At 47.4% G+C, this 27999-nt stretch overlaps 2 protein-coding genes, 1 non-coding gene and 1 pseudogene across 5 annotated transcripts; 3 read left to right on the forward strand and 1 right to left on the reverse strand.

Moving 5' to 3' along the window:
* Positions 1-10062: 10062 nt before the first annotated feature.
* LOC120663166 lies at positions 10063-10201 on the forward strand. Its single transcript, XR_005670388.1, has one exon. It is a non-coding gene; the product is annotated as a small nucleolar RNA Z247 (small nucleolar RNA).
* A 4065-nt stretch (positions 10202-14266) lies between these two features.
* LOC120662710 lies at positions 14267-19041 on the forward strand (annotated as a pseudogene).
* A 484-nt stretch (positions 19042-19525) lies between these two features.
* LOC120660977 lies at positions 19526-24593 on the reverse strand. The gene is made up of 4 exons (XM_039939647.1): positions 23735-24593; positions 22821-22950; positions 20627-22744; positions 19526-20087 (listed from the first exon to the last, which is right to left on the reverse strand). Exons 1-4 carry the CDS (start codon positions 24499-24501, stop codon positions 19710-19712), a joined length of 3393 nt encoding a protein of 1130 aa, XP_039795581.1. The 5' UTR covers positions 24502-24593; the 3' UTR covers positions 19526-19709.
* A 109-nt stretch (positions 24594-24702) lies between these two features.
* On the forward strand, positions 24703-27758 carry LOC120660978 (protein WHAT'S THIS FACTOR 1, chloroplastic-like). Of its 3 annotated transcripts, XM_039939650.1 has the most exons (4): positions 24703-26085; positions 26399-26461; positions 26656-26762; positions 27308-27758. In XM_039939650.1, exon 1 carries the CDS (start codon positions 24772-24774, stop codon positions 26002-26004), a length of 1233 nt encoding a protein of 410 aa, XP_039795584.1. In that variant the 5' UTR covers positions 24703-24771; the 3' UTR covers positions 26005-26085; positions 26399-26461; positions 26656-26762; positions 27308-27758. The 3 variants fall into 3 exon arrangements, with proteins under 3 accessions (XP_039795584.1, XP_039795582.1, XP_039795583.1); XM_039939648.1 differs by lacking the exon at positions 26399-26461; XM_039939649.1 differs by lacking the exons at positions 26399-26461; positions 26656-26762.
* The last annotated feature ends 241 nt before the right edge of the window (positions 27759-27999 follow it).

Here is a 27999-nt window from a genome sequence, read left to right on the forward strand (position 1 = left end):
CCGAGAGCGCGGAGGATCAGAGCCCAAGCCCTGACGCATCGGGGCCAAGGGTGTTCGGTTCGCGGATCTGCAACGCCCCGTTCCCACAGCAGTACCGACCGCCGACCGACATCATGAGGTACACTGGGGTGACGAACCCCGGCCTCTAGCTCGAGGATTACAGGCTTGCCTGCCGAGCCAATGGCGCGGATATTGATTACTTCGTCATCCACAACCTGCCACTGTTCCTGGCCGACACGGTGCGAACATGGCTCGAGCATCTCCCTGCTGATCGAATCCAAAACCGGTCGGACCTCAAGTTAGTGTTCGTGGGGAACTTCTAGGGCACATATGAGCGTCCCGACAATCCTTGGGACCTCAGGAGCTACAAGCAGAAGCAAGGGGAGTCTTTGCACGAGTACATCCAGCGCTTCTCCATGCAGTGAAACGCGCTGCCCGACGTCACTGATGCCGACGTCATTGGGGCATTCCTCTCTGGGACCACCTGCGAGTCCCCGGTTCACAAGCTCGGATGCAAGAATCCGAGAACTACCAAGGAGCTCCTTGACATCGCCACAAGTCACGCCTCGAGCGAGAAAGCAATCGGAGCCATCTTCAACCGCAATAAGGGCAAGGCCAAATGGGAGGAGCACACCGGTGAAGGCGCGTCTGACCGTTTCAACAAAAAGAAGAACAATAAGGGGCCCGTGGGGCTCGCTCATCACAGTGGCTGAACGCAAAGGTGGATGAGCTCCCGACTCTGACCGCCCCCCCCCCCCCCCCCGGCCCCTCCCGACTCCCATGCATACCCCGTCAAGCATGTCTACAAGGATTGCTCCTCATCAGACGGTTCCTGACGAATGGACCGAAGCATGGGGGCCAAGAAAGAAGGAGCCGGAAGCAGCCATAGGGGAGGCCGAGGCGAAGGAAAACAGCTTCCTCGAGCCAGAGGGATGCATCTGAACATTGAGGGATTTGGTCGGACCCTTCCCGCTAGCACCCCCGACTAGAGGAGCTAGCAAGAGGGCGGGGTCAGGACCAAGGGGGCGCATCAAGGTCGGCCACCAACAAGGAAAGGCTCCACCGGTGTGCCCTCACCCCAAAACAGTTACTCCCTCCTTCCCCGTTTATAAGGCATGATGGAACATGACACGGTCTTCTAAACAACATTTTGACCATTTATTTATCATATATTATATCACTTTTGATTATAAACTTATAATCATTATAAAATATATTTGATTACGAATCCAATCATATGAAATTTGCATTATAAAAATAAAAATTTAATAGTCAAATTATTGGTCAAAGATGACAAGGTTTGAATCTTGATATACGTGTATGCCTTATAAACAGGGAAGGAGGGAGTATGTAGTTTCGTTTCGTTTTCATTTCCATTTCTTGTCTTGTTAAGCTACCCGCTGTGTGTAACGCTCGCTCTTTGAGTTTGAGAAAATCGTTCTCCAAACCATGGTTTTCTCCCGCTGGCAAGTCTCAAAGTGACACCCGACCCCGGGCGTGACTTGGGTTAGGCCTCACTTGGGGGCTACCAGGGATGTACACACCCGCGCAAAAACAATTCTTTTTTTGCAACCGATCCCCTCTCGCGCGTTAAGGTTGAATGATGGTGGTTGCGAAAGAACGCGTCCCCAGTAAAACTGGTCGGAATGCAAAGAACTTACGCCTCAGCGGCTACGGCACCTTCGCTCACCAGCGTGATCGGGAACTTCTAGCTCGTAGCCTAAATCTACTTCCTCAATACGACGAGAAGGGTCGGCTCGCGACAAATTTCCACGGAAATGCTAACTGTTCGCCACTGCGACTGAAAGCTAAATGTTTGAGATACAAGTTCTAAAAATTACATCGGGCGCGACGGCCCCGAAATCTGTCCCAAGAACTACTGAACTAATCAATTTTGGGGAGGACTTCCTCCTCCATGCTTGCAGCTAGGTCCCGGGCGAAGGGAGCGACGTCTTCTTCGATGCGGTCAAGCTCATTGTCGGCGTAGCCCGGACAGAAGCCCTCGCTGATCACCTTCAAATTGACATTCTCGCTGACACCATGGCAGGACAAGGCCAGGAGAAAGACAGCAGTCTCGCTCCACTCTCCACTCGTTGCCTATGCTACCGTTTGTGCCTGCCCTAGCACATGTGAACACACCAATATTGTTTCAGAAGAATCAGCCATTGCTGGGACCATATAATCTTCATTATATCGTTTGTGTTGTTTGTTCCTTAATTTGTCATAATGGAATCAGCAGTATTTAAATTTCCGTCATGAACCAGTCATTACCTCATTTGCTTTGAGTAATGCAATAGCAGATGTCTTTTTTTTTTCGAGACCGTGGCTGAGCACGTTTTTCATTAAGAGGGGGAGAATTACACGACACAACTACGAACCCTCGTAGCGCAGAAAACAACCACCAAGTTGGTGACAAGCGACCTAAACTGAAACAGAAAAGAAAGAAAGGAAAGGAAACTCCTACAGCCCTGAAAACCTAACTAGACGACCAAGCACAACTGAGTCGATGAGACAGAAACCTCAACGCCATGACTACTACAGCCGCAACGGCAAAGCATCCGTCCGGAACATCTAGCAACATCTAGCAGCGACCACAACAAAAGCGTCAAAGCATCCGCTAGTGACAGAACACGACGGCGAAGCATCCGTCTAGACCAACCAACAACGACCATGACCACGACAATAGCGGCAAAGCATCCGCTAGAGCGGCAGAACACGACGACGGCTAAGTATCCGCCATAGACGAGACACAAAACAAAGGTGGCAAAACATCCACCAAGCCCCAATGGCGGCAAAGCATCCGCCAAACATGAATCCACGGGAATCAAACAGAGCAGACCATGGCGCAGAAGAGGTCATGAAGCACACTTGGACGCAGAAGATCAATCCTCTCCAAACAGGGACCAGTAACGGCAGTTGACGACGCCTAGTGCCGGCACCAGCCGGAACATCGGCCACCGGTGCCCAGCGCCCGCGGAGCCCCCGGAGCATCAGCAGCGAGGAACCGGCCACCGGGCGAGCACAGCCTAGGAGGCCACGCTTCCGACCAGAGGCCGGCGCCGCCAGCAACAGAGCAGCAAGCGAGCCACCCGCGGCCTGCGCTCCGCGCGGGGCCCAGGGACGACGCTGGCCTGCCTCGCGGCTGGACAGCGCCGCCGCACGCGTGGGAAGGGTGGGGCCGTGGGACCGCGCCGGCGCCGCCACCGAAGCAACAGCGAGCGGGCCACCCGCGCGCCGGCGCCACCGCACGCTCGAGAGCCGCGAGAGGGGGCGGGGGGCCGCACCAGTGCCGCCGGGGACGGAGAGGGCGACCCCATGCCGGCCGGGCGGAACACCGCACAGTGCAAGATCCGACCAAGGGAGGCATGGATCCGGCGAAGGAGCAGGCGGATCCGGACTCCGGTGGCCACCGGCGACCAAAACGGAGTTGGAGGAGGCGATTAGGGTTCGGGGCTGAGGGAGAGACGAGGGCTGAGGGGGAGAGGGGGGAGGGAGGGAGGGTGGCGGCTGGCCGACTTCGGCGCAACCACGGGCCGCCGCCGCCGCCGGTGGCCGGTCGGCCGGGTGGCGGCGGCGGCAACAGGGGCGGTTTTGCGGTGGGGAGAGGCAGCGACACAGGGAGGGCGTGCGGTGCTGGGTCGGCGCTCGGCGGCGCCCAATTGGTCTCTGTCGCACAATTTTCAATAGCAGATGTCTTATGCTTGTCTGATAAGAAATGTAAAATTCAGAGTTCGTTACAATATTTGTGCTCAGTGTCATATGATTTCTGGAGTATAGACTCAATTTTACTTCTCGCATTTAGCAAAACGACAGTAAGTGAAAGAAGTTTGAACAGTACATCTCTCGTCCTACTACCCTTCAGTTCAAAACGAAGTATATAGTCAAACTGAAAGCAGAATGACATGCTTTATCACTCATATAAAGACATAAAGTTGAAAACAAGGATTCAGGAGAATTGGTTGTCACCAACAGTATACTCACACACCAATCAAAAACATATTACGTCATGAATGAATATAAACACGAGGAATCGAGGATCGGGGAAATCTGGAGCTGGAACGGAGGATGCACATGAACTGACATGCCCTGCTTCACTGCTTTCATGCGTCTCGGGCTCTCGGCGTATCCAGCAGGCTGCAGTCCTCCCAAGCCATAGAAGCGACGCAAGCCGCACAACCGTATGTACAAGTGCACAACATGCAGCAGTGGCTCAGCCGTCGTTGCTTGCCTGGCTTTCGACACGGTGTCACCGGCGCGGATGAGGGAGAGGACGGCGCCGACGGCCGAGGCGCGGTGTCCACGAATGGATAACGGGTGCGTTTCGGCTCTGGGAGCCGAGATGCGCACATCATCTCAAGTGGGAGCCGAGCCCCCAATCCTGATTTTCCGGGTGACCGGACGGACTACAACTCGCGGTCAATTAGAGGGGCCCCACCACGTGAATATATTCGCTCTCTTCCGGCGCCTCTACCTCTTCCTGCTCCCTTTCCCCTTTCCTCCTGTCTTCTCCGTTTAGTTTCCAAAAAATTATGTGCGCTACAGTAACTTCGAACGTTTAACCACTAATTAAAAGTGTTAAATGTGGATAACTGACAAAACCCATTCCACAATCCCCGGGCAAAATCGCGAGACGAATCTAATAAACCTAATTATGCAATTATTAGACAATATCGTGCTACAGTAATCAATTTCTAATGACGGATTAATTAGGCTTAATAGATTCGTCTTGCGATTTCCCATCCATCTGTGTAATTAGATTTACAATTAGATCATGTTTAGCCCTCCTAATTTTCGGTTGAAAATTGCTACAGTAATTTTCCTAAAAAAATTTTGGGAACTAAACGCGCCTAGCTCCAGGGCGGCAAGACGGAGGTGCTGCGCGGCAGCCTGGCGGTGCCGCAGGACAGAAGTGCGGCGCAGCAACCCGGCGGTGCGGCAGCCCGACGGCAGGGAGGCCCGGCAGTCCAGTGGCGGGGAGGTCCACGGGCTTCCCGAGGCGAGCGGCGAGCTGGAGCAAAGCTCCGCGCGTGTCACGACGGCCCGGTGGCGTTCGCCTCCGGCGAGCCCCCCGCTGGGTAGCAACGTTTGTTTTTTTTCCTTTTTTTATATTTTTTTATGCCAAAATTTTTCTCAATTTTTTTAATTCTGGATGCCAAATTTTTTTCCTCCATTTTTGTTCAATTTTTCTCTTCTAAATAAATTTTTTTCTCCTTGAAATATTTTTCGTTTCTCTCCAAAATTTTTTTGAAAAGTTTCCCTGAAAATCTTTTATTCTCAATTTTTTTAATTTTGGATGCAAAATTTTTTCCTCCATGTTTTTTTCAATTTTTTCTCTTTTGAATTTTTCTCCTTGAAATAATTTTCATCGTCTCTCCATTTTTTTTTTGGAAAGTTTCTCTGAAAGCCTTTTATCACAAAACGACAAAAAAATGCCAAAAAAGGAAAAAAATAGCGGTCGGAAAATCGACCGTAGTCCTTACGGTCGCCTCTAAATTAGAATTTCCCAGCCGAGCTGCACGTTGAGCTGGCTGTAGGGATGCAGCCGGCTGGTAGGACCCCAATCTTGCTTTTACGGTTGGCCAGACGAAAGATAACTTACGGTTAATCCGACCGACACACATGGTGGGGTCCACTAAAATTTTACCACTTCCACAGCCTCCTCTCGTTTCTTGCCGCCGGCCTCTTCTTTTTCTTTTTATATCTCTTTCCTCTCTCTGAGCGCACAGCAGGCGATAGAGATGTGCAGGACGGCGGCGCGCTCCCCGGGGAGGAGTAGCGCTGGACGGAGCAGCGCAGCTGGTGCGGGGCGTGGGCGGCGGCGGCGTGGTAGGGTGGAGGCGGAGCAGCGCCGGACTTCCCGGTGAGCTTGGTCCGCGAGCGGCACGGCAGGAGGCTCGCCGAGCCTCGCCCCCTACGGTGGTGGGGGATCTCCCCGGGCGCTCGCCTCTGGCGGTGGCGGCGAGCTCCCCGGGTAGCGGTGTTTTTTTTTCTTTTTTTTGATTTTTGAATGTAAAAGTTTTTTATAAATTTTTTTCCAAGCTTTTTTTCATTTTGGATGCAAAAAATTTCTCTTCAATTTTTTTCAAAACTTTCTCTTTCAAACTCCGGTATCTTCAATTTTTTATTGGAAATTTCTCTAGAAAGTTTTATTGAATAAAAAAATACTGTACAACTTAATATTGACGGAAAAAACTTTTCAATCTTTAGGAGAAAAAAAACTCTTTCAAACTTTTTCAATCAAAGATTTTTCGATCTCTTCATTTTTTTCCTTGAAAAGTTTTTATCGAAAAAGTTATTATTGCAACACGTGAGAAGCTGTTCCGACCCGCTGTCGGAAATCGACCGTGCACAGGTCTTCTTCCGCGCGACCGTAAATTAGATGTGGCCGGGTAGGACCACGCAAGGTGAAAAAACAATAGGTGTTTCTGAATCTATTATTTCTCCCACCTCTCTCGACCCTGACAGGTGGGTTCGGCATGAGGGGTACGGCAGGCTCAACATAGATGAGAAATGTTTTCAATTATTTTCGATCTTTATAGTATAATCTTGTATAATAATTTCGATCTACAAAATTATTGACAAAGTAAATTGACATTCCCAGTGGTGCTATGTTTCAAATCGACAAGGTATCCGGATTTAAATCAGAATTCAAACTATCCAATTTGTATTTATATATGATAAGATACATATTTCTATTTGAATTAAAATATAATAAAAGATGACATCCAAATCCGATTTCATCTGTATCCGATCCGAATCCATCTCTAGCAAGTATTATGATGGGTTGTAAGAAGGCTGAATGCTGAGGTGGATAAGAGAGGAGATCGAGAAGAGAGAGAAATCGGGTTGTAAGCTTGCAGCCAGCTTCAACACAAGAATTAAGAAATTTTGTGAGAGAGCCAAGTGAACCATGTATTAATGATGAAAGCTTAACTATTATACAAGAAGATTCAAAAATGGACCGCAAAAATTCTTACAGCTAGCAGAAAGCTGTATTAGCCTTGCTCCTACCGGCTACCGGCTACCGGCGATGATTTCGTCACGTGGCCAGCTCTCGCTGCTCCTCAATCGGGGGAGGTCGGGCGCTCGCATCACCCGAGGATCCCCATGCCCTTGGTTGGTCGGAGTCGGGCGGCGACGCCGCGACGGTCAGCATGCCGGTCTGACCCCATTTTGCAGGAGTGCCTAGCAGCCAACTGGCTTGTTGGTAGAGATAGGGGGGGAAAGAATATGTTGAACACGGCATATCCTCCAGTCCCAGGGCATAGAGGAAGTTAGAAACTACCCAACTCCAAAGAATTCAAAGACAGTGGGTTACCCTGTCTGCCTGTCGTGCCATTTTAGCATCTGTGAGCTAATGAGAGAACGAAGTAACACTCCAATCTACAAATACATTTCAACTGAATTGATGTGGTTGACAGTGCTTCTCCAACTTTCGGTTACCCTTCCATTTTAGCATCTGAGATTTGGCTTATTGTGATCATGAAGTATACATGCAAGATCACCTGGTCTTTCTCATAGCAGACCAGGCAGGCAATCGTGGAAAAGCAGAACCAATGGTTATTTTTCGCTACTCGATACATGGACCTGTGGATGGTTGTGTATCTATCTATCTCAATATACATCAATATACATCAGGTCATTACACCAAAACTCGCTGTTTGATCCAGCCATCCAGGAGACCAGGAATACAAGCAAGCAAGCAAGCTATATAATGTTGGCATGATAAGGTAACCTGTTCAGACGACGCGTCTACGTCGAGAATTGTGCAGTTCTATCCCTCTCATTCAGATTGGTTTAGGTATAGAAATTTGCAAAGGAAACGCGTCAATGGCCTTCAATTCTGTCCGTCGTCAGCGCAGAGATATTCCACTCCACCAGGGAGAAAAGCACGCACTACCCACCTGGGAGACCCCAACACAAAGACCAACGATAGCGACAGAGATGGCACATCTACATCAAGAACAATAGTGAGCATGCATGATTTGGTGGTACAGGAGCTAGCGGCATGACGTGGAAACCACAAGCTGTGTGCGTGATTTGACCCTCGAAGGAAGGTCAAGGACCAAGGTCAGTGAGATAAGCGTGTGTGCTCAACCAACGTACGTGATTACTATTTGGCCTGCTTGTGAGTGCTTCCTGGGACAAATTGGCGTGCTAAAATCAATGTTTTGTACAGTTCGGTTCGGTTTCGGTCGGACGTCTGCATCAACAGTGATCAATTAAAAGCACTGATCACCATCCGCATGTGTTGAAGTATAGGAAAATTAAAGGTGGTAAGATCAAAGGATTTGCATGGCCAATGAATAGTGACACTTTGACCGCTAATTACGGTGTCAAACAAAGTCAGTTTACAAAACCAACTTCAGAACCTCGCGCTAGTGACCCTGAAGAATTTAATGAGGTCTTTGACCGCGCGATTAGAGGGTGATTACTGTAGTATCACTGTAGCCAATTATCAATTAATTACCGTCATTAGATTCATCGCGAAAAGTTACACCCATCCCTGAAAAAGTTTTACAAATTGACTTCATTTACTACTTCATACATAAAATATTCTCTCGTAGAGTGGAATAGCGCGGCGTGAACCAAACGGGGCCAAAGTGTTGCCACGCGCGCGATCAATTGACAATCAGGGATACGCGATCAGCGCGCGACCCCTTCACCCACGGCTATATAAGCAGATGCCCAGCAGGCCGCCGCCGCCCCGCATGCACCAGTGTCTTCACCACGACACCACGTACACCAGCCGGCCTCTCGCCATGAATTTCTTATTTCTGCTAGATAGGCCGTGCCGGGGACAACCTTGAAGCTAAGCCGCCGGTAACCTTGCCCCGCCGCCATGCTCAATCTCGGCGTGGCCGTCAGGGGCGGAGACAAGGGGGGCGGGCAGGGGCATGGCCCCCTAACATTGGTGTAACTACACATTAACCCCTCTAATTTCATTGCTAAGGGCAGTCCCAATGCAGACTCCACTCATAGAGTCTAATCCTCAAAGACTCCATCACAAGAAACTATACTTCCCAATGTAAAGTGTGTTACTTTAGTTTATATGGCACACTTGTCTCTCTCACATTCATTCTTGATTTGCGTGAAAACTTGGAGTCTTGATTTCTCTCCCTCTCTCTTCCATAAATATACTGCCACATCAGCAAAACACAATAAATAGGAGGCTTAGACTTCATGGTAGAGTCTGGGTTGGGACTGCCCTAATGTTGCTCATTAACAAGGTATGACCCTTTCTAATTATCAGCATTAGTAAATTAGCCCATCTATGTTTCAATCCTGGCTCCGTCCCTTGTGGCCGTTCTGGCCATCCTCGCTTGCTGCTGTTAGAATAAATGTGTCGTATGTAATCCAAACTATTAAGGAGTTGTGTATCGGTTGGTTATTGATAGAGTTAGCTTTTCAAGTTGTATTATACACAACCTAAACCGATTACACCTACCTTCCTTGTAACATCAGGAGTCTTTGGTACTCCTCCCTATATTAACGTGTAACCCGTGTGCTGCTGAGTTTAGCAACCACGGTTCCATCATATCTTTCATGGTAATCAGAGCATCTTCTTCCTAAGATACATCTACAAACTCGACCATGGCTTCCTCGTCAACCTCGTCGTCGTTTCAGCTCGGCCCGACGGTGTCCGAGAAGCTAACTCGAGATAACTTCGTCCTATGGAAAGCCCAGTTCCTCCCCACCATTCGTGGTGCTCAACTCATGGGGATTCTTGATGGGTCTGATCCTGCACCACCGAAGACCGTGGAGGACGACAAGAAGCAGCGTGTTCACAACCCGGAGTACGACTCCTGGAACGCCAAGGATCAACAGCTTCTTGGCTACTTGCTGAACTCCATTACCAAGGAAGTATTGGTGCAAGTAGCAACCGCGACTTCATCTGCTGAAGCATGGGAGTCGCTAGAGACAATGTTCTCAGCGCAATCTAGGGCGCGTGTGACAAATTTGCGCATGCAGCTCGCAAATCTCAAGAAGGGTGGCATGACCATGGAGGCCTACTTCAACAAGATTCGCAAAATCAAGGATGAGCTTGCTGCTGCTGGCAAGCTAGTTGACGATGATGAGGTGGTCTCCTATATCCTAAACGGCCTCGATTTTGATTACAATCCAATTGTTTCAACTATTCTTGGTCGTGCGGAGCCAATCTCGTTGAGTGATCTCTATTCTCAACTTCTGTCCTATGATCTCCGGATGGAGATGTATCAAGATGGCGGCCAGTATCAATCCTCTGCAAACGCTGCTGCTCGTGGGCGTGGTGGTAGAAACCGTGGCCGTGGCAGCAATCGTGGTCGCGGTCGTGGAGGACGCGGTGTACAGATCAGCAATGCTGGTCCAAATACACCGAAGAAGAACATCAAGGTGAGGTGCCAAATCTGCAAGAAGGTTGGTCATGAAGCCCCTAGCTGTTGGTTCCGCTACGACGATGACGAAGAAGATCAGCAGAATGACAAAACAGCAGGAGCTGCCACAGCTGGATATGGCTATGATACAAATTGGTATGCAGACAGTGGAGCTTCGGATCATGTGACCAGCGACTTGGAGAAGCTTACTGTTCGTGACAAGTACACAGGACGTGATCAAGTGCATACAGCAAGTGGAGCAGGTATGAAAATTAGTAATATTGGGCATACAACTTTACATACCCCTCTTAAGGTTTTGCATCTCAATAATATTCTTCATGTTCCTAGTGCTAGCAAGAACCTTGTTTCAGTCCACAAACTAGCCCGTGATAATAATGCCTTCCTTGAATTTCATCCAAATTTCTTTCTTATCAAGGACCAAGAAACGAAGGAAATCCTTCATTGGGGTAGATCCAAAGGTGGCCTCTATCCCTTAGCGCCAAGTTCTTCTAAAGGAGCCTTGAGCAAGCAAGCTTATGGAGTCAATAAGCCGTCTACATCTAGATGGCATAGTCGGCTAGGTCATCCAGCCATCCCTATTGTAGAGAGAGTTCTTAGTTTGAATAATTTACCTTGTGTTAGTGATCAAAATGCAGAGTCTGTTTGTGATTCGTGTCAGATGGCCAAAAGCCATCAACTTCCTTATTCAAAGTCAAATAGTATATCAAGCTCTCCTCTTGAATTAATTTTTTCTGATGTATGGGGACCAGCACCTCCTTCTATTGGTCGGCATACTTACTATGTGAGCTTCATAGATGACTATACCAAATATACCTGGGTCTATCTCCTTCGCAAGAAATCTGACGTATTTCAAGTGTTTCAAGATTTCCAGAACCTTGTAGAAAGGAAGTTCAATAAGAAAATTGTTGCCATACAAAGTGATTGGGGGGGCGAGTATGAAAAACTTAATTCTTTTTTCCAACGAATTGGCATTTCTCACCGTGTGTCATGTCCCCATGCCCATCAACAAAACGGTGCAGCCGAGAGGAAGCATAGGCACATCGTTGAGGTTGGGCTTGCTCTTCTAGCCAATGCTGCTATGCCCCTCAAGTATTGGGATCAAGCCTTCCTTACGGCAACATACCTTATCAACATTCTACCCAGCAAGGTCATTGGCTATGAAACTCCAGTAGCTCGCCTTCTCCATGAAAAACCAGACTACAACTCTCTTCGAATTTTTGGATGTGCTTGTTGGCCCAACTTACGTCCCTATAACTCTCGAAAGCTCTCCTTTAGATCTACCCGCTGTGCTTTTCTTGGCTATAGCGCTCAACATAAGGGATTTAAGTGCCTTGATATTTCTACGGGCCGGATTTACATCTCTAGGGATGTAATTTTTGATGAGACTTATTTTCCCTTTGCTCACCTTCATTCAAATGCGGGAGCTCAATTGAGAAAGGAGATTGTTCTTCTTCCTGATCACCTTAAGAATCTGGGGGATGTTAGTTGTGCTAACCCAAATATTACTAATGCTTCTAGTGATTCAAGTGCTATCTCACAGAAATCTGCAGAAAATTTGGCTTCGGATGGTGCATTCTCCTTCCCGAACAACTTGCCACAGTATCCTCCGACAGACACCGAAGATCACGACGCCGAGTTCCAGGAGTTTTTTGACGAAGACGGCACCGGCGGATTGGGTTCCGACCTCACGGCCGATTCACTGGCCGGACGGGTCAGCCCCGTGCGGTTGGGAGCCAACTCTGGCTTGCCGCGTGGGGGGACAGTGGCAACAACACCAACAGCGCCAGCATCTCCGGCCGCGACAACGACCTCCCCGACAGCCTCTCCAAGCTCGATGCAGCGTGTCCAGACTAGCAACGATGTTCAGCAAGCTGTTCCTGAAGCTGCCAATCCTAGTGTTGTTTCTGAATCAAGTGTTGTTTCTCCACGACGCACAAGACTTCAGAGTGGGATTGTGAAACCCAAGAAGCTTTATGATGGCATGATAAGGTATGGATTATTTAGTTCAACAGGAGAACCTGATTCTTTGCACGAAGCTTTGGCAGATTCATTATGGAAAAAAGCTATGCAAGATGAATATGACACTCTACTTCGCAATGGCACTTGGCATCTTGTTCCTCCTAAGCAAGGTACAAATCTGATTGATTCAAAATGGGTTTATAAAATTAAAAGGAAGGCAGATGGGGGTATTGATAGATACAAGGCTAGATTGGTAGCAAAGGGATTCAAACAACGCTATGGGATCGATTACGAGGATACATTTAGTCCGGTGGTAAAAATTGCTACAATTCGACTTGTACTATCGATTGCAGTAACAAGAGGATGGTGTTTGAGGCAGTTAGATGTACAGAATGCGTTTTTACATGGTGTTCTGGAAGAAGAGGTTTATATGAGACAACCACCTGGGTTTGAAAATGCAAAGATGCCTAACTTTGTTTGCAAATTAGACAAAGCTATCTATGGCCTCAAACAAGCTCCTCGTGCTTGGTATTCAAGGTTGAGCTCGAAGTTAATTAATCTTGGTTTTAAGGCTTCAAAGTCTGATGCTTCTCTCTTCATATATATCAAAGGCCATGTAACAATGTATATGCTTATTTATGTTGATGACATCATTGTTACTAGCTCATCATCAGAAGCAGTCACGGCTTTACTTCAAGATCTCAAGAAGGACTTTGCGCTAAAGGACCTTGGTGATCTCCACTATTTTTTAGGGATCGAGGTTACAAAGTGCAAAGATGGTATTCTTCTAACACAAGAGAAGTATGCACATGATTTATTGACTAGGGTTGGTATGACAAAGTGCAAGTCCTCATCTACGCCACTATCTGCTTCAGAAAAATTATCTCGCCATGAAGGAGAAGCACTAAGTGCTGAAGACAGTACGAGATACAGGAGCATTGTTGGAGCATTGCAGTACTTAACCCTTACCCGGCCTGATCTTTCTTATGCAGTAAACAAGGTGTGCCAGTTTCTTCATGCACCAACTACCTTGCATTGGACTGCAGTTAAAAGAATTATGAGATATGTGAAGCATTCGGTTGGACTTGGCTTGCACATTCAGAAGTCCAGTTCTATGATGTTGAGTGCATTTTCTGATGCTGACTGGGCTGGCAGCATAGATGATCGGAGGTCTACAGGTGGTTTTGCAATATTTCTTGGTGCCAATCTTATTTCTTGGAGTGCTAGGAAACAGGCCACTGTGTCAAGGTCAAGTACTGAAGCCGAGTATAAATCCATGGCAAATGCCACAGCTGAACTGATCTGGCTGGAGTCTTTGATGGCCGAGCTTGGGATAAAATTGAGACAACCTCCTTCGTTGTGGTGTGATAATTTGGGTGCTACTTATTTATCAGCAAATCCAGTGTTCCATGCAAGGGCAAAACACATTGAGATTGATTTTCATTTTGTGAGAGAAAGAGTTGTCAACAAACAGTTGCAAGTTCGACTCATCTCCACTCATGATCAGTTAGCAGATGGGTTCACGAAAGCTCTTTCTGCTGGGAAGTTTGGAGACTTCATCTGCAATCTAAATCTCAAGACAAAAGACAGTTTAGATTGAGGAAGGGTGTTAGAATAAATGTGTCGTATGTAATCCAAACTATTAAGGAGTTGTGTATCGGTTGGTTATTGATAGAGTTAGCTTTTCAAGTTGTATTATACACAACCTAAACCGATTACGCCTACCTTCCTTGTAACATCAGGAGTCTTTGGTACTCCTCCCTATATTAACGTGTAACCCGTGTGCTGCTGAGTTTAGCAACCACGGTTCCATCATATCTTTCAGCTGCTCCATGCCCTTGTCCACAGCCAGCTCCAATGATCCAGTTCCCCATCAGCAAACCGATCGCAGTTCAATCACGTGTGCACGACGTGGTAGATCCCCGCCGTACATGATCGAGAGCTGCAAGAGGTCCTGCGGCAGCGTCAGCATTCCGTATCCATTTGGCATCGGCCATGGGTGCGCCATGGACGACCATTTCCGCGTCGACTGCAGAAACGACTCGCACGGTACTCTGCGACCCTTCATCGGCGACAATCATCAGCTGGAGATTTTGAAGGTCGACGTGGACGCGGGGAGCGTGCTGGTGAAGAACAACGTCTCCCGGCTCTGCTACGATGATCCAGCCGGCGGCCGGATCGGATCTGCTGCCTCGGACTTCAGCAGCAGTACCGACTCCTTCTTGCACTTCTCCGTTTCGGCAAATAAGCTCGTCTTCATCGGTTGCGGCTCAGCCTACATCGAAACCCGCACGGTAACATTCGATCCTTTTGCAAGTATATGCATAATGGTTCATCAATCGATCAGTAGCTTACCTATTCGTGTTTATTAATACGGCAGAATAAGGTCTCGGATAGCCATTCATCTGCGTTCAAGTACTAATACGAATTACTGCTTCTTCCATCCCCAAAATTAATTAAATTAAGAGCTAGATGGATAAATAGGACAGTGACAGTTGTTGATCACCTTCCAAATTAAATTTTTGTCTTTGGCTTGTGCGCATGCAGTCCTACTTATTTTCTATAGCTACGCCATGCCTTATTTAGCATCCCCACTGTTAGGAAGTGAACTTTACTGTTCCATGCAATGCTTGTCAAAACCAACGATGTTACTGTCTGTCTCACCAGCTAGCAGCTCTCAGCGTGCTAATTGAAACAAACCTGCGGCACTCCAGTTACCTCTTACTATATACTACTAAGAGGTAATAGTACTTCAAACAACTAGCTAGTTAAGAAAAAAAAAGTACTTCAAACAAATCTGAACCGTTAGATATTAGCAGAGATGAATTAATTAAACAAGGAAAAAAAACAACCTGCTACCCGGTCACCGTGCACGCGCCGGCACGCACATCACTCCTTGCATCTAGGAGGAAGTGAGGAATGGGTATTGCATTTGCATGTGAACGTGCAGGGTGCTTCATTTTGGTTGCAACCAACGGGTTGACGTGCACACGTTAGTACGTTACGGAAACAACGTTTATGTCAGGTTCCAACAAAAGAAGAAGTTACAAGAAGTCAAGCTGAGATCACGTTTTGTTGTTTTTATGTTACACAAAGCATGTTAATCTCAGCTGCATATCATGTTAAATTAGGTACAAAAGTCAGATCATGCAACACTACCGGACTCACCTTGTTTGCCGAGTGCCTAGGGCACTCGGCAGAGGCCCAAATTAATGCACTTGGTAAAGGCTTAAAATACAGTGTTTTGTCATGCTCGCCAAGCATATTGCTAAAATTATTTTTATTGAGTACAAAGTTAATTTGTTAGCACTGGATTATAAAATTATTTTTATGTCAATATGAAAATTTTCCATTTTGGGAAATCTGGTGGGATTAGACTTTCCCATCTAAGAAAGTTAAAGGCATCTCCTTTTAAGACCAAATGGAGAGATATCTCCATTTAGATTTTACCATTACGACTACTTATCACGAACTAGAAAGTTAGTTTTTTAAAATTCATATACTACAATGTTATTTTTGTAAATTTCACGAAGTATCAAAGGTACTTTCCTTAAAGGCACGAATTCGAAAAAAAGTTACTTTTTCTGATATTAATGTACTATGAAGTTACTTTTTCATCATTTTCACGGAGGACAAAGTTACTTGCTTTGCACTACATCCCTCAAATTATTTTTAAGGTAATATGACTGTTTCTTTTTTGGAAATCTAGTGGAATTAGATTTTCCATGTTAAGAAAGTTTGAGGGCACCACAATAGAAGCCTGCCTCAACATTCAGATTTTACCATTATTTTTAAGGTAAATATGACAACTTTCCATTTTTGGAAATATGGTGGGATTAGAATTTTCATTTTAAGAAAGTTTGAGAGCTCTCATTTTAAGACTAAATGGAAAGTTTCCTTTTTCAATGAAAATGTGAGCTTCCTTTTTCAATGAAAATGTGGTGGATTAGACTTTCCACTTTAAGAAAGTTTTAGGCCTCTCAATTTAGATTACTTTATGAAAATTCATATGCTATAGTGTTAATTTTTCTTAACTTTCAAGAAGAGTTAAGGTACTTTTCTTAATAAAGGCACGAATCCAAAAAAAAGTTACTTTTTTCTATTATTAATGTACTATGAAATTACTTTTTCATAATTGTCACGGAGGACAAAGTTACTTTCTTACCAATGCAGCCCTCAAATTGTTTGTAAGGTAAATATGACCATTTTTCTTTTTTGGAAATACAGTGGATTAGATATTTTTTTAACTGAAAGAAAGTTTAAGGGCTCTGACCAAATGGAAGGAGGCCTCTCCTTCAGATTTTACCGTTATTTTTAAGGTAATTATAACCACTTTCCTTTTTTTTCGAAATCTGGTGGGATTAGATTCTCCTATTTAAGAAAGTTTGAGGGGGCTCTCCTTTTAAGACTAAAATGGATAGGCATATCCATTTAGATTTTACTATATAATATTGTTGAAATTATATATATCTCCTATAACCTTATAGGAGTTATGAGGTAATTTATGATAATAATTATTTAGATCTACCTGAATGGACGGTTCACATTTACTTCGGAGCACCCATAGCAAAGCCCTTGAAATATTAAACAATCGTTCCTATCCTTTGAAGATAGCATATTCTCACCTTGAACATTACTATATTTCATTTCATTATTGTTTTGCAGCATGTCCTCCATGGCTGCTCATCAACTTGCGTACCGGGAGCAGCAGCGAACGACGCAATGGATGGATCTTATCGCTCTGGACAAGCTGGTGGCTGTCAGGTTGATGTATGTGCCCCACGGCATCAGCTCTTACACGACGCACTTCAGCGATGCTTCCGACGACACCACAGGCAGGCGTGCGCATGGAGGTCGACCGTGCCATTACTTGGCCATCATGGCAGAAGCGTCGCTGCCCTCCAACCACAGTGGTGCCACAAGAAGATTCTCCGACGAGATACACTCTGGACAAGTACCCGCTGTGATGAGCTGGCTGGCGCAACGGCACGATTCGTGCCTGGAAGCCCAACGCGACGACTGCTCCTACGCGTGCGTTAGCAGGAATAGCTCGTGCGTGGATTCGGCGGTCAAGCAGGGCTACCGGTGCCAGTGCTCGAATGGCTATGAAGGCAACCCCTACGTTCCAACTTGTCGTCCTTGTTGCTAGTGCTGGTCGTTTTGAAAAGGGAATTAAAAAATTAGTGAGTAATAGTATTGTGATCAAACTAACCCTCGCTTTGCTAATTTCAATTCTCTATCCAGATATCAATGAATGCCTTCACCCAGATATCTACCCTTGTGGCGGAATTTGTGTGAACACGGAAGGGGGCTACAACTGCACATGCCAGACAGGACAGCGGCCGGCCATTGGCGCGCTTGGAAATGGCGGAGCACAGAATATCTGCATAACCCCTGATGATCTGGAATTTATTCAAGGCATTTCTGCACCAACAATACAAACAAACAACCGACACGATGGTATATGTGTGGTTTGTTTTTCAGTTCATTGCGGGTAGTATTGTCCGTAACTGAAACCGAGTTTACATTCATTTACAGATCGGGTAAAGATCATAGTGTTCAGTGTCCTCGGGGCCATGGTGGTTATTCTGGTTGCGATCTTAAACGGTTGTTGCTATGAGGGAAATAAGATCGTTTCGGGCCAAGAAGATTAGAGAAGGGAACTTCAGAAGGAACCGAGGAGTGTTGCTGCAGCAGCTGGTTGACAGAGACATCGCAGAAAGGATGATCATCAGTCTTGAGGAGATCGACAAGGCCACCAACAACTTCGACGAGGTGCGCAAGCTTGGAGGGGGAGCCCACGGGACGGTGTACAAGGGCCTCTTGTCAAACAGCCTGGTCGTGGCGATAAAACGGTCGAAAGAAATCCTGCAGCAGGAGATCGAGGACTTCATCAACGAGGTCGCCATCCTATCCCAGGTCAACCATCGGAACGTCGTCCGCCTCCTTGGGTGTTGTCTGGAGGCCCAGGTACCGATCCTGGTGTACGAGTTCGTCTCCAACGGCACCCTGTCCCAACACCTGTTCGCCGAGGGCTCGCAGCCACTGCCCTGGATCAGCCGGCTCCGCATCGCCGCGGGTACGGCCAACGCACTGGCATACCTCCACTCCTCCGCCTCGACGTCCGTGATTCACAGGGATATCAAGTCGGACAACATCTTGCTCGATGAGCACATGGTGGCCAAGGTCGCGGATTTTGGGGCCTCCAGAGGAATCCCCACCGACCAGTCTGGGGTGGTCACCCGGGTGCAGGGCACGCGCGGCTACCTGGACCCCGAGTACTGGTTGACGGAGCGGCTGACCGAGAGGAGCGACGTCTACAGCTTTGGTGCCGTGCTGGCGGAGCTCCTGACGAGGCGACGGCCTTATCACATGAGACCATTTCTTCTCGGTGCTGGGGGAGGGAAGGCTGCGGGAGATTCTGGACCCGCAGCTCCGTCTCGAGGGCGCGGCGGACGTGGCGCGGCTGGCGGCCAGGTGCCTCAGCATGAGGGGCGAGGATAGGCCCACCATGCTACAGCTGGAATCGGCACTTCAGGATCTCCTACGCACGGAGATGGCCGCTGCCCGGGGCCCAATCGCCGCGCCAAGCCCTAGCATCTCGTCTCTGGAAATCCACGGCGACGATGACGCGGCGGACGGTATGTACAGCAGGCAGTACAGCCTCGAGGAGGAGAACTTGGAGTCGGCAAGCTGGCCACGTTGATATATTGCTGACGATGTTAATACAACCGTACGCCTATATACTCCTTATACAGCAAATTCATACGAGGAGCAGCTGGTGATGAGAGTGTACATGGACAAATATATAGACATACAGATATGTGCGTAAGCCTACAGTAGGAACTAAGTTGTGATGAGTGAAGAATATTGCAGTATATTTGTGTGTGTATACTCCATTTATATTTACATATCATATTAAGTTTGTTCTAAATCAGTTTTGACCAACTTTGACCGGATTTATAGAGGAAAAATAATAATATACTCCTGCTGATTGGCAGATTCTGCTATCCACCGTACTGCAGCAACCTTTCCTTGCTTCGGGATACATACACGGCTATATACTCCAGAAAACTTAAATGAGACAGAAAGTGGATCTGAAAGATACCATCAAGAATCACCTTCCGGCGGCCGGCCAGATCGCCCAAAGAGCTAACCAAAAGCTTCACAAATACCCCACACGGCAATGGTTCTAGCATGAAAACACCTTCCGCCTCAATAATATCTTGGGATTTCAAAGGTCAGCCATTCCTTAGCACAAGGCCTTCATGTTCAAGGGGCTACATACACATCCCAACAATTGCAACTTGACTCATATTAACTAGAAACTAATGGTAAACCAGCCTCAGTTTGGGTTACAACATGAAATGGATCTCAAATAGACGGCCCATTGATGCCAAGATGACCAGAAAATTTTCCCTTGCATGCCGGACAAATGTAGCCAAGAGAATCTGCTTGCTGCTCAGCAACGGTGCCGAAATGCTGGAATTGGCTGTTGCACCACACGCACACAGATTGCAGCACACCGACCATCTTCGAATAGGACGGCCCCCAACCCAACTGGAACGGAGGAAGGCAGCTACCAAGCGGTGGTGCATAGCCTAACATCAGCGTTGGTTCGGGTACAGGCACAGCATCATGCCTGCCCATGTTCCCATATGGCGGCGCTCCAGCAGTGGCCATCCTTAGCTGCTGCTCAAAGCTAGGATACATCTGCTGCTTGGGGCCACCAAATCCAAGTTGCAAATCACACTGTTCAGAGAATAATCAAAGCTTGCTATCAGATAACAGAATCGTAAACAAACTTGATTGACATAGGAAGCAAACATTTAACCACTACAAAATAAGGCATGCTGAGTAAGATATCTAGCACACCTATGACATAAAGATAATCATATGATATAGAAGTAATATGATTCAACTACAATAAAAGCTCCATGAACATAATATATCATGCGATCTCACATATATATAGGCTTCTGTGACAAGTAAAGAAGAATCTTTCTCAAGTTATATATGTTTTAGTTATCAAGCAAAGAACATATTTTTCCACCATGCCATATGGAGAGCACAGCCCACATAATTAGCAATGATTACTCTAATTAAAAGACCAATCAACCAGAGTTTTTTATTTTGAAAAAACATAACTAATATGCGAAGTCCAATGGCATAATAACCCACTGAAAACATAAGCAGGCTAGTCCTAGATTACTCTAGTAAAAAACTGTCAAACAATTATTAAAGAGAAACAATGAGGCAGTGAAGAGTCAAGTGTATCCTGCAAAGTATACCTGATCTTGAAGAATTCTGCTTAGTGGAACATCTTCAACAGCACGAACCAAAGAGGTAAAACTACCAAAATTGGTTTGCATGGACATAAACTCATCAATGTTCCCACTTGTGCCAGCTGCAGGTAGCGAGTCACAAGAAGGACCCGCACCATTGTATTGATTTTCCAAGTCACTGTCAGATTTTTCCAGTGCCTCAAGCATGGAGCCCTTGATATCAAAATCCAACTTGCAATGCTCATTTTGATCAGTGCGACTGGTGGAGCTAACAAAAGAACTCCTCATACCGTGGATGTCAATTTCATCAGTTGCATTACCACCAGTAAGTGTGTTTAGGTCAGATAATGTGTAGCAGCTTGCAAAATCGTTTTTCATATTAATGGCATTATTCAGCTGGGCAAGACTACTTTCCGTGATAGTACTATTGAAGATATCACTGTTATAAGCTTCGACATCAAAACCTGTTTCATTATTTGTCATGTTCTGTGAGTTCACCAATGCTTCTTTGGCATCATCTTCACCTCTGTTGCCATAGTTCTTGATTTCAGGAGTCATCGAACAGGAAGAAGTAAAACAGTCCACGTTAATTTGAGCCGCAGGGATAGAGCCCATGGTCAAATTAGATTGATACACCATGTCATTTTTCTGGTTGACAAAATTTTCACCCTTACCAGCATTTTCTTCATTAGAGTTAGTACCAAAGCATTGGGCAATAATGGATGATCGAATAGCATCATCAGGAGCATTAGATGTTTCATAGTTTCCACCAGAAATAGGAGAGGATATTGCATCCGAACATGAATTGAGGTTTACATCCCTTATTCTGACGCCACTTTTGATCTCATCATCTTTCAAAGAAGTCATTTCACAATCCATAATCATGTTGTCAAGAGGTTTCTCACTTTTGAAGCTTGTGAGATTGTCCACATTAATAGTTATATTGCCATCATCCACCTCCATATCAATTGAATTGAGATCAGCCTCATTCCTGGTTGCTGAATCCAGCTGCTTAAGAAAATCATTTCCTTTAGAACTTCCAAATTTTCCATGCTGTAGATCATATGACTGAGAAACTTGTTCTGCTGGTGTTATGTCAGTAGGGCCCATCAGATCATTTGTGCTTTTGCTTTCAACAGGATCATCTACAGTTGGAGAAACCTCTTTAGGTACACCAAAAGTTTCATCGGACTTGTTGAACTTTTGGGGATAATCTGTATTTGAAAGTTCTAAATCTTTTGAACTGTCATTTTCATGAACATTTGTGAAGTTGCAAGTACTCAATTTGCTTTCAGCATGAACAGAAAGAGAAGCTACAGAATTATCACATGTTCCAACATGTGTTCTATGGTTATCAGAATTGTCAACAGCATCCCGATGATGCCCTGAGGCGGGCTCTCCAGCAGAAGGTCCTTTTTCCAGTTCAGCTGCACTAGTTGTCTCCTTGAGTGGGTCCTTATGATGCTCAGAGATGGTTTCTCCAGCAGCAGGTACTTTTTCCTGTTCAGGAAAGTCAATCGTCTCCTTGGGATCCCTACGATGCCCAGGGATGGGTTCTCCAGCAGCAGTTCCTTTTTCCTGTTCTGAAAATCCAGTCATCTCCTTATGAGGGCCCTGATGATTCACAGGCTCTCCAGCATAAGGTTCTTTTTCCTGTTGAGGCAACATAGTCAACTCCTGAAACCGAAATGGCACTGGCTTCAAGGATGGTTGAACACCTAACTGGCCTGAAACTGTCCCGTCGCTTAGTTCTGCTGGACTCTGACCTTGATACCTTACATCTGTAACACCATTGCTGAAATTGCCAGGTACCTGTCCAGAGGTCTTCTGCTGAGTTTCATATTTTCCATCTATGTCGGGCCCCAGTTCACTGGATTTACTAACCCTGCGCCTTTTAACTTTCCTTTGGTGAAACGACAACTGATGTTGCATATAGGCACCGTGATCATGAAACGTCAAATTGCATTTCCGGCACTCCTTTGGATCCACTTCTATCTGAGCTTCAACCTTCTGAAGATTTTGTAGATGGGAACCACCAGAGTGACTAAACAATGTAACCGAAGGAACTGGCACTGCAAGTTGCCTTTGCTCAATTGCGATGGTTTGCTGGTCAAGACCTGCAGACTAATCAAAAAATAGTTTTGGCTAAAACTGGAACATTCAAGCACGCAAAAATAAGGTTCATAGTCAAAAAACTTACATTGACAGAAAAGCTGTGCACTCCTGCACTGTTAGTCTGTGTGGCAGTTGGCTTTGCCTCTGAATATCCAAGAAGAGACATGAGGTAGGAAGATACTTCTTTGCAAGTAGCAAACTGATGTCCTTTGGGGCTGAAAGTATGATACGCAACTACTGGTAAACAACGATGCTAGGAATATAACATGGCAAATGTAATCTCCTACTAATGAGATCAAGAAATCAATCAAAAAGTGCATATGCTCAGGTAATGAGGAGATGAAGAACTACAAAAGCAAATTCGCAAATGCTTTAGTGGCATACTGTTCTAGCAAACACTTATGTTGCAGTTAAGCTATTCACGAAACAGCTAGAAACTAACACAATCTGCAACATTGAAAGGAAACACACAGACATTTTCACCGAAAGAAAATATATTTTTCATAATTTCAGGTGTCTGTGGTGGGCATCAGACCTGATGCGATGATACTTCATTAATTTCACATGTTCGGGTTTAGCCTGTTTATCAAATTTATGCAGATAATAGTTGTTCAGATATACATAGCTTGTAGCTAATAACCAGTTTTTGCATATGTTTAATCGCTTGAGCCAGGGCATGAACCTGAGGATCACACTAAGTGAGAAGCACATTTCACACACAATTCCAATGTTCCTAATATCAGCTTAGTTTACTGATCTATTGATGAACTGATGTGAAGTCACAAGGATCCTTTTCGGACATCTCCCTGAGAAAGAGTAAAACAGGAAATCTTTCACATGAACTGTGAGGTCACCAGGATCCTTTTGAAAATCAGTGCATACATTCACCTCCCACGATGTAACATTTTGAAACACAATCTGAGTCATAATATACACTCAGAAAATCCATCAACTGGCATCTAATCCAATCAAACAAGTATGCTTGGGTAGACAACAAACCTCACATAACGGCGGCAATTAATCCATGCCATGCACTCCTTCCGCTTGAGCCCAAGAAGCAGCTTCCACCCACGGGGCAGGTGGTCAGCGAACAGGCCAGCATCCACGAACTTCCTCCGACGCCTCCGGCTTCCCCATTGCCCTTCCAGGGCATTCATGAATCCCAGCAGCTCGGACTCCGACCCCAATCCTGCCGTCCGCTGCCGTAGCTCCTCACCATATGGGTCTACCAGCCCCGCGAGCCTCGCCAGATCAACTGCCACCCCTTTTGTGTTCAACAGTTCCCTGTCGGGGTCCGTGGCCGCCGCTGCCGGCAGCAGCCGCGACGGCCCGGGGGGCGCAGGTGATGTTGTCGCGGGCGTGCTTAGGGTTTGCTGTCGGAGTGGAATCGCGGGCGGGGCTGGGTACGAGGGGTCGTCGCGCGCGAAGAGGCGTTGGAGGTGGAACACAATGAGGCTGTTCTCAGAGTCCTCCTCCGCAGGGGCGGCGGCGGCGGCGGCGGCGGCTGGGGAGGAGGCCGCGGCGGTGACGGGGGTCAGGTTGTGGGAGATGTTGGTGGCAGGCCGGTGGCGGGAGAAGGTCTGCTTGCGGGAGCCGGCGCTTTCGTTGAAGACGGCGCGGTCGATCTTCGGGGGCGGGAGGAAGTCGCCATCCCGGCGGCGGCCGCGGCGGGGGTCGACGGCGTACGGCGACGCGGCCGCGAGGGCCACGAGATCCGACTGCAACAGCGCCCCGAGGTCCACGACGGCTGCCACCTCCGTCCCCATTGCCCGCTGCGCCGCCACCGGCGGCGGCTCTGGGCGGACGGGAAGGGGGGATTTGGGGGTTTGGCCCGGAGGAAGGAAACGCAGGACTACGGGACGGGAGAAGTCAGATGTGGCAAGTGGGTGGGATGTGGAGTGGGCCCCATGATCGGACGGTTACAGTGCCTTTAATTTTCGTGCGTCGTTTGATCAAGGGTTAACCCTGGACTGCAAGTACGGAGCCCAGCTAGCCCCACGCGGCCGTCGTCCGCCGCGCCGCCGCCGGCCGCCGCGATGGCGCGCCGCCTTTTCTGCGCCACCAGAGCGCTCCTTCTTCCCGTCCCAGCTCCCGCGCCGGCGCCGGCTCCGGATCCGATATCTTCTGCGGCGGCTGCGGAGGCGGCGGCTTCGCTCCTGCCACTGCTCCCCTGCAAGCGGCGCAAGAAGCTCCTGAAGAAGCTCAACAGCCCGCGGGTTGCGCCCATCGAGCCGGAGGCCGCGCGCCGTGTTCCGGCACTCGACGCCGTACTCGACCGCGATACGGCCTTCCGCTTCCTCCACCGCGCGCGCTCGTTCCTGGCTTCCCTCCCGCCTCCCCACCGGATCCCCCTTTCCGAGGCCGGCAAGCTGCACCGCGAGCTCGGCTTCCCCCGTGGCCGCAAAGTGGCGCGCTCCGCTGCGCGCCACCCGCTGCTGTTCCACCTCCCCGTCGTGGACTCTGTCCCCCACCTCGCGCTCACGCCGTTCATGCGTTCACTCCTCGAGGAAGAGTGCCGCATCCACAACGCCCTCCTCCCGTCGCGGGGGCGCGCAGTCCGGAAGCTCCTCATGCTCACCGCCCACCGCCGCGTGCCGCTCGCGAAGCTCCACCACTGCCGTGCGGTGCTCGGCCTCCCCGATGACTTCCGAGACCGTGTCCGCGACTTTCCGGATGACTTCCGCATCGTCGTCGACCCCGCGGACGGCCGCCATGTCCTCGAGCTGGTGCGCTGGGACCCCGCGCTCGCCGTCAGCGCGCTGGAGCGCGACTTCGTTGTGGACGAGCGCCGCGTCCGGCGCACGTTCCGCTTCGCCGTCCCGCACCGCCGGTTGATGCCGCTCGACGCGGAGGACGCTGATCGCCTCGACGCGGTGACCACGTTCCCGCTGGTCTCGCCGTACACCAACGGCGCGCTGCTCAAGCCATGGACACCCGAGGCGGAGAAGTACCGCGTCGGGGTGGTGCACGAGTTCCTGAGCCTGACGGTGGAGAAGCGCGCGATGATCCACCACATAGTAGAGTTCAAGGAGGAGTTCGGGCTCACTCGGCACATGTACGAGTCACTGAAGAATCAGAACCGCGCGTTCTACCTCGCCGGCACGGAGATGAACTGGGCCCTGTTCCTCAGGGACGCCTACGACCAAAATGGCGTGCTCAAGGAGAAGGACCCCCTCGTGCTGTTCAATGAGAAACTGCAGCGTTATGCCTGCATGACCAAAATGAATTCTGGAGAGGCCATGACTGATGCTTCGGGCAATCTGGCTTGACTGAATAGAATTAGATTTCAGTTTGGTGGCTTGTGCCTTGTTCATCTCCTACTCGACCATTGAACTCGAAGTACATGTCAGGTATACAGTTCTCGCTAGAATTACATTTTTTACTTCAATGCCTATAGATTTTTCACTGTCTTTGATTGGGAAAATTCTTTTTTACCCTGCCTGGTTTCATGTTTTAATCAGTTTCCCTCCTGATGAATGCTCTCACGCATTTGACAATGGTCGGCGTTGAACCATTGTAACAGTGTTCTTGTTAATGTCATCTAAAACTGCTTTTAGAAGTAGCTAGGCTATATCCACATTTACCTGAAGTCTCCATTTGGTCACCAATTACTTCGGTGTAGCTTTCGGACATACACTTCGCTTATATTAGATATTTTGACAGGTGACATGCTCCGATTATGGTTAGTAGCCATTCTTAAGCAGAAAATGTACAAGGCATTTTCAGGTCTGCTGAAAAATTCACCAATCCAAACTCTTTTAGCCAAAGACTCTTTTCGCTCTATAACATGGGCCATCTATATGTTGTGGTTGCTGTATGCTTTACTTGTTTTGCTAAAACAAGAATTGCAGATAATTAGATAATGCATCAGAATATAAAACTGTGATTAGTGCTCAGTCTTTTTTTTCTCGAACACGCAGGAGAGCTGCGTATCTTTATGTTAATAGAGAGGGAGAAGGCCAACCCACACTGTTACACTAAAACAGAGGGGTTGCAGTACAGAAAGATTACAAAAACACCGGTAAAGGTAAACAAATACAACCTCAACAAGGCTACTTAGATTAGCCCGTCCATCCGACCTAGTCCTAGTTCCTGGAGTTTTCGGGCTCCAGCAAATTCCCATATCTTCAGTTTATCCATGAATAGCTATGCATTTTTAACCGATGGAAGAGTGTCATCGAAGACACACCTGTTTCTTTGTTTCCATAAGGTCCAAGCTCCCAAAATGACAGTGCTGTTGAAACCCAACTGGAGCTAACACCTTGTGCCAGAATTGCCGAGCGAAAACACAAGTTGTGATAATGTGCCGGACTGTTTATGCTTCCTGATCAGACAATACACATCCTCAGGATATGGGAAATCTCTCATAGCCAATCTGTCTGCCGTCCAACATCTGTTTTTAATGGCCAGCCAAAGGAATACTTTGCATTTAGATGGTGCTCAGTCTTATAAGTGCATATCATTCTTGTTACTAGTTTGAAATTTGTGTGCTGATTTTCATTCATCTAATTTGCTTTATATTGCCCATGCCCATTCTTGACATGAAAGGCTCTGACCACAATTCTATTGTAGATGTCGTCATGGGAATCATTCCTAGTCCCCTTTCGAATCTGAAGATTACCCATCTTTCGAACCATTGACATCAGGAGATCATATTGGGGTTGACTGCCTGAATACTTTACCCTCTATACTCGTAGAAATCTAATGACATGCACTTTTCACGATAAAAGTTTCAGCGCATGCATTTGCAAAGCTCTGGATTCGAGTGTTTGGCCATATGCTGTTGAAGCAGGTTAGTTCTCAGCATTATGCTTACTGCCTGGTGGGGGCTTCCGGGCTTGCCTCAATTAGATGTCCCCTTTTTAGGAAAATGTGTTTTAAACCCATTTAGTAAGAAAGGTTCCTGATTATATGTATGGTAAAGTGATATACTCCCTCAGTTTATTGATGTATGACATTTTTGTAATTGACATAGGTGACAATAAAAGTACTTTTCACATTGTATTCAGTGATATTATTTTAATATGATCAATCCAAATTCTTAAAATTAGAAATTTAACTGCACGTGTTAGGTCGTAGCTCTCTTTTTATTATCAGACATTGACATATAAAGTTGCGGGGAGCCAGGCGTTGTGCTTCTTCCCAAGGAGACATCTCAGTACTAGCTGGGTGCCTCGACGATGGATGGTGATAGTGGCGGAGCTACATGTCGGCAAAAGAGGGCCATGCCCCCCCCCCCCTGGTCCAAATGAAATCACATAGGT

The sequence above is a fragment of the Panicum virgatum genome, chromosome 2N (assembly GCF_016808335.1).
Source record: "Panicum virgatum strain AP13 chromosome 2N, P.virgatum_v5, whole genome shotgun sequence".
Lineage (NCBI taxonomy): Eukaryota > Viridiplantae > Streptophyta > Magnoliopsida > Poales > Poaceae > Panicum > Panicum virgatum.

Bases quoted from the DNA above. Each gene is read 5' to 3' on its own strand.
- LOC120660978 (XM_039939650.1), top strand. From the start codon at position 24,772: ATGGCGCGCCGCCTTTTCTGCGCCACCAGAGCGCTCCTTCTTCCCGTC.
- LOC120660977 (XM_039939647.1), bottom strand. From the start codon at position 24,501: ATGGGGACGGAGGTGGCAGCCGTCGTGGACCTCGGGGCGCTGTTGCAG. The intron at 22,745-22,820 runs GTAAGTTTTTTG...TTTTTTGATTAG, and splicing joins TGCACAGCTTTTCTGTCAAT to TCTGCAGGTCTTGACCAGCA. The intron at 20,088-20,626 runs GTATACTTTGCA...TTCTCTGAACAG, and splicing joins GCAGAATTCTTCAAGATCAG to TGTGATTTGCAACTTGGATT.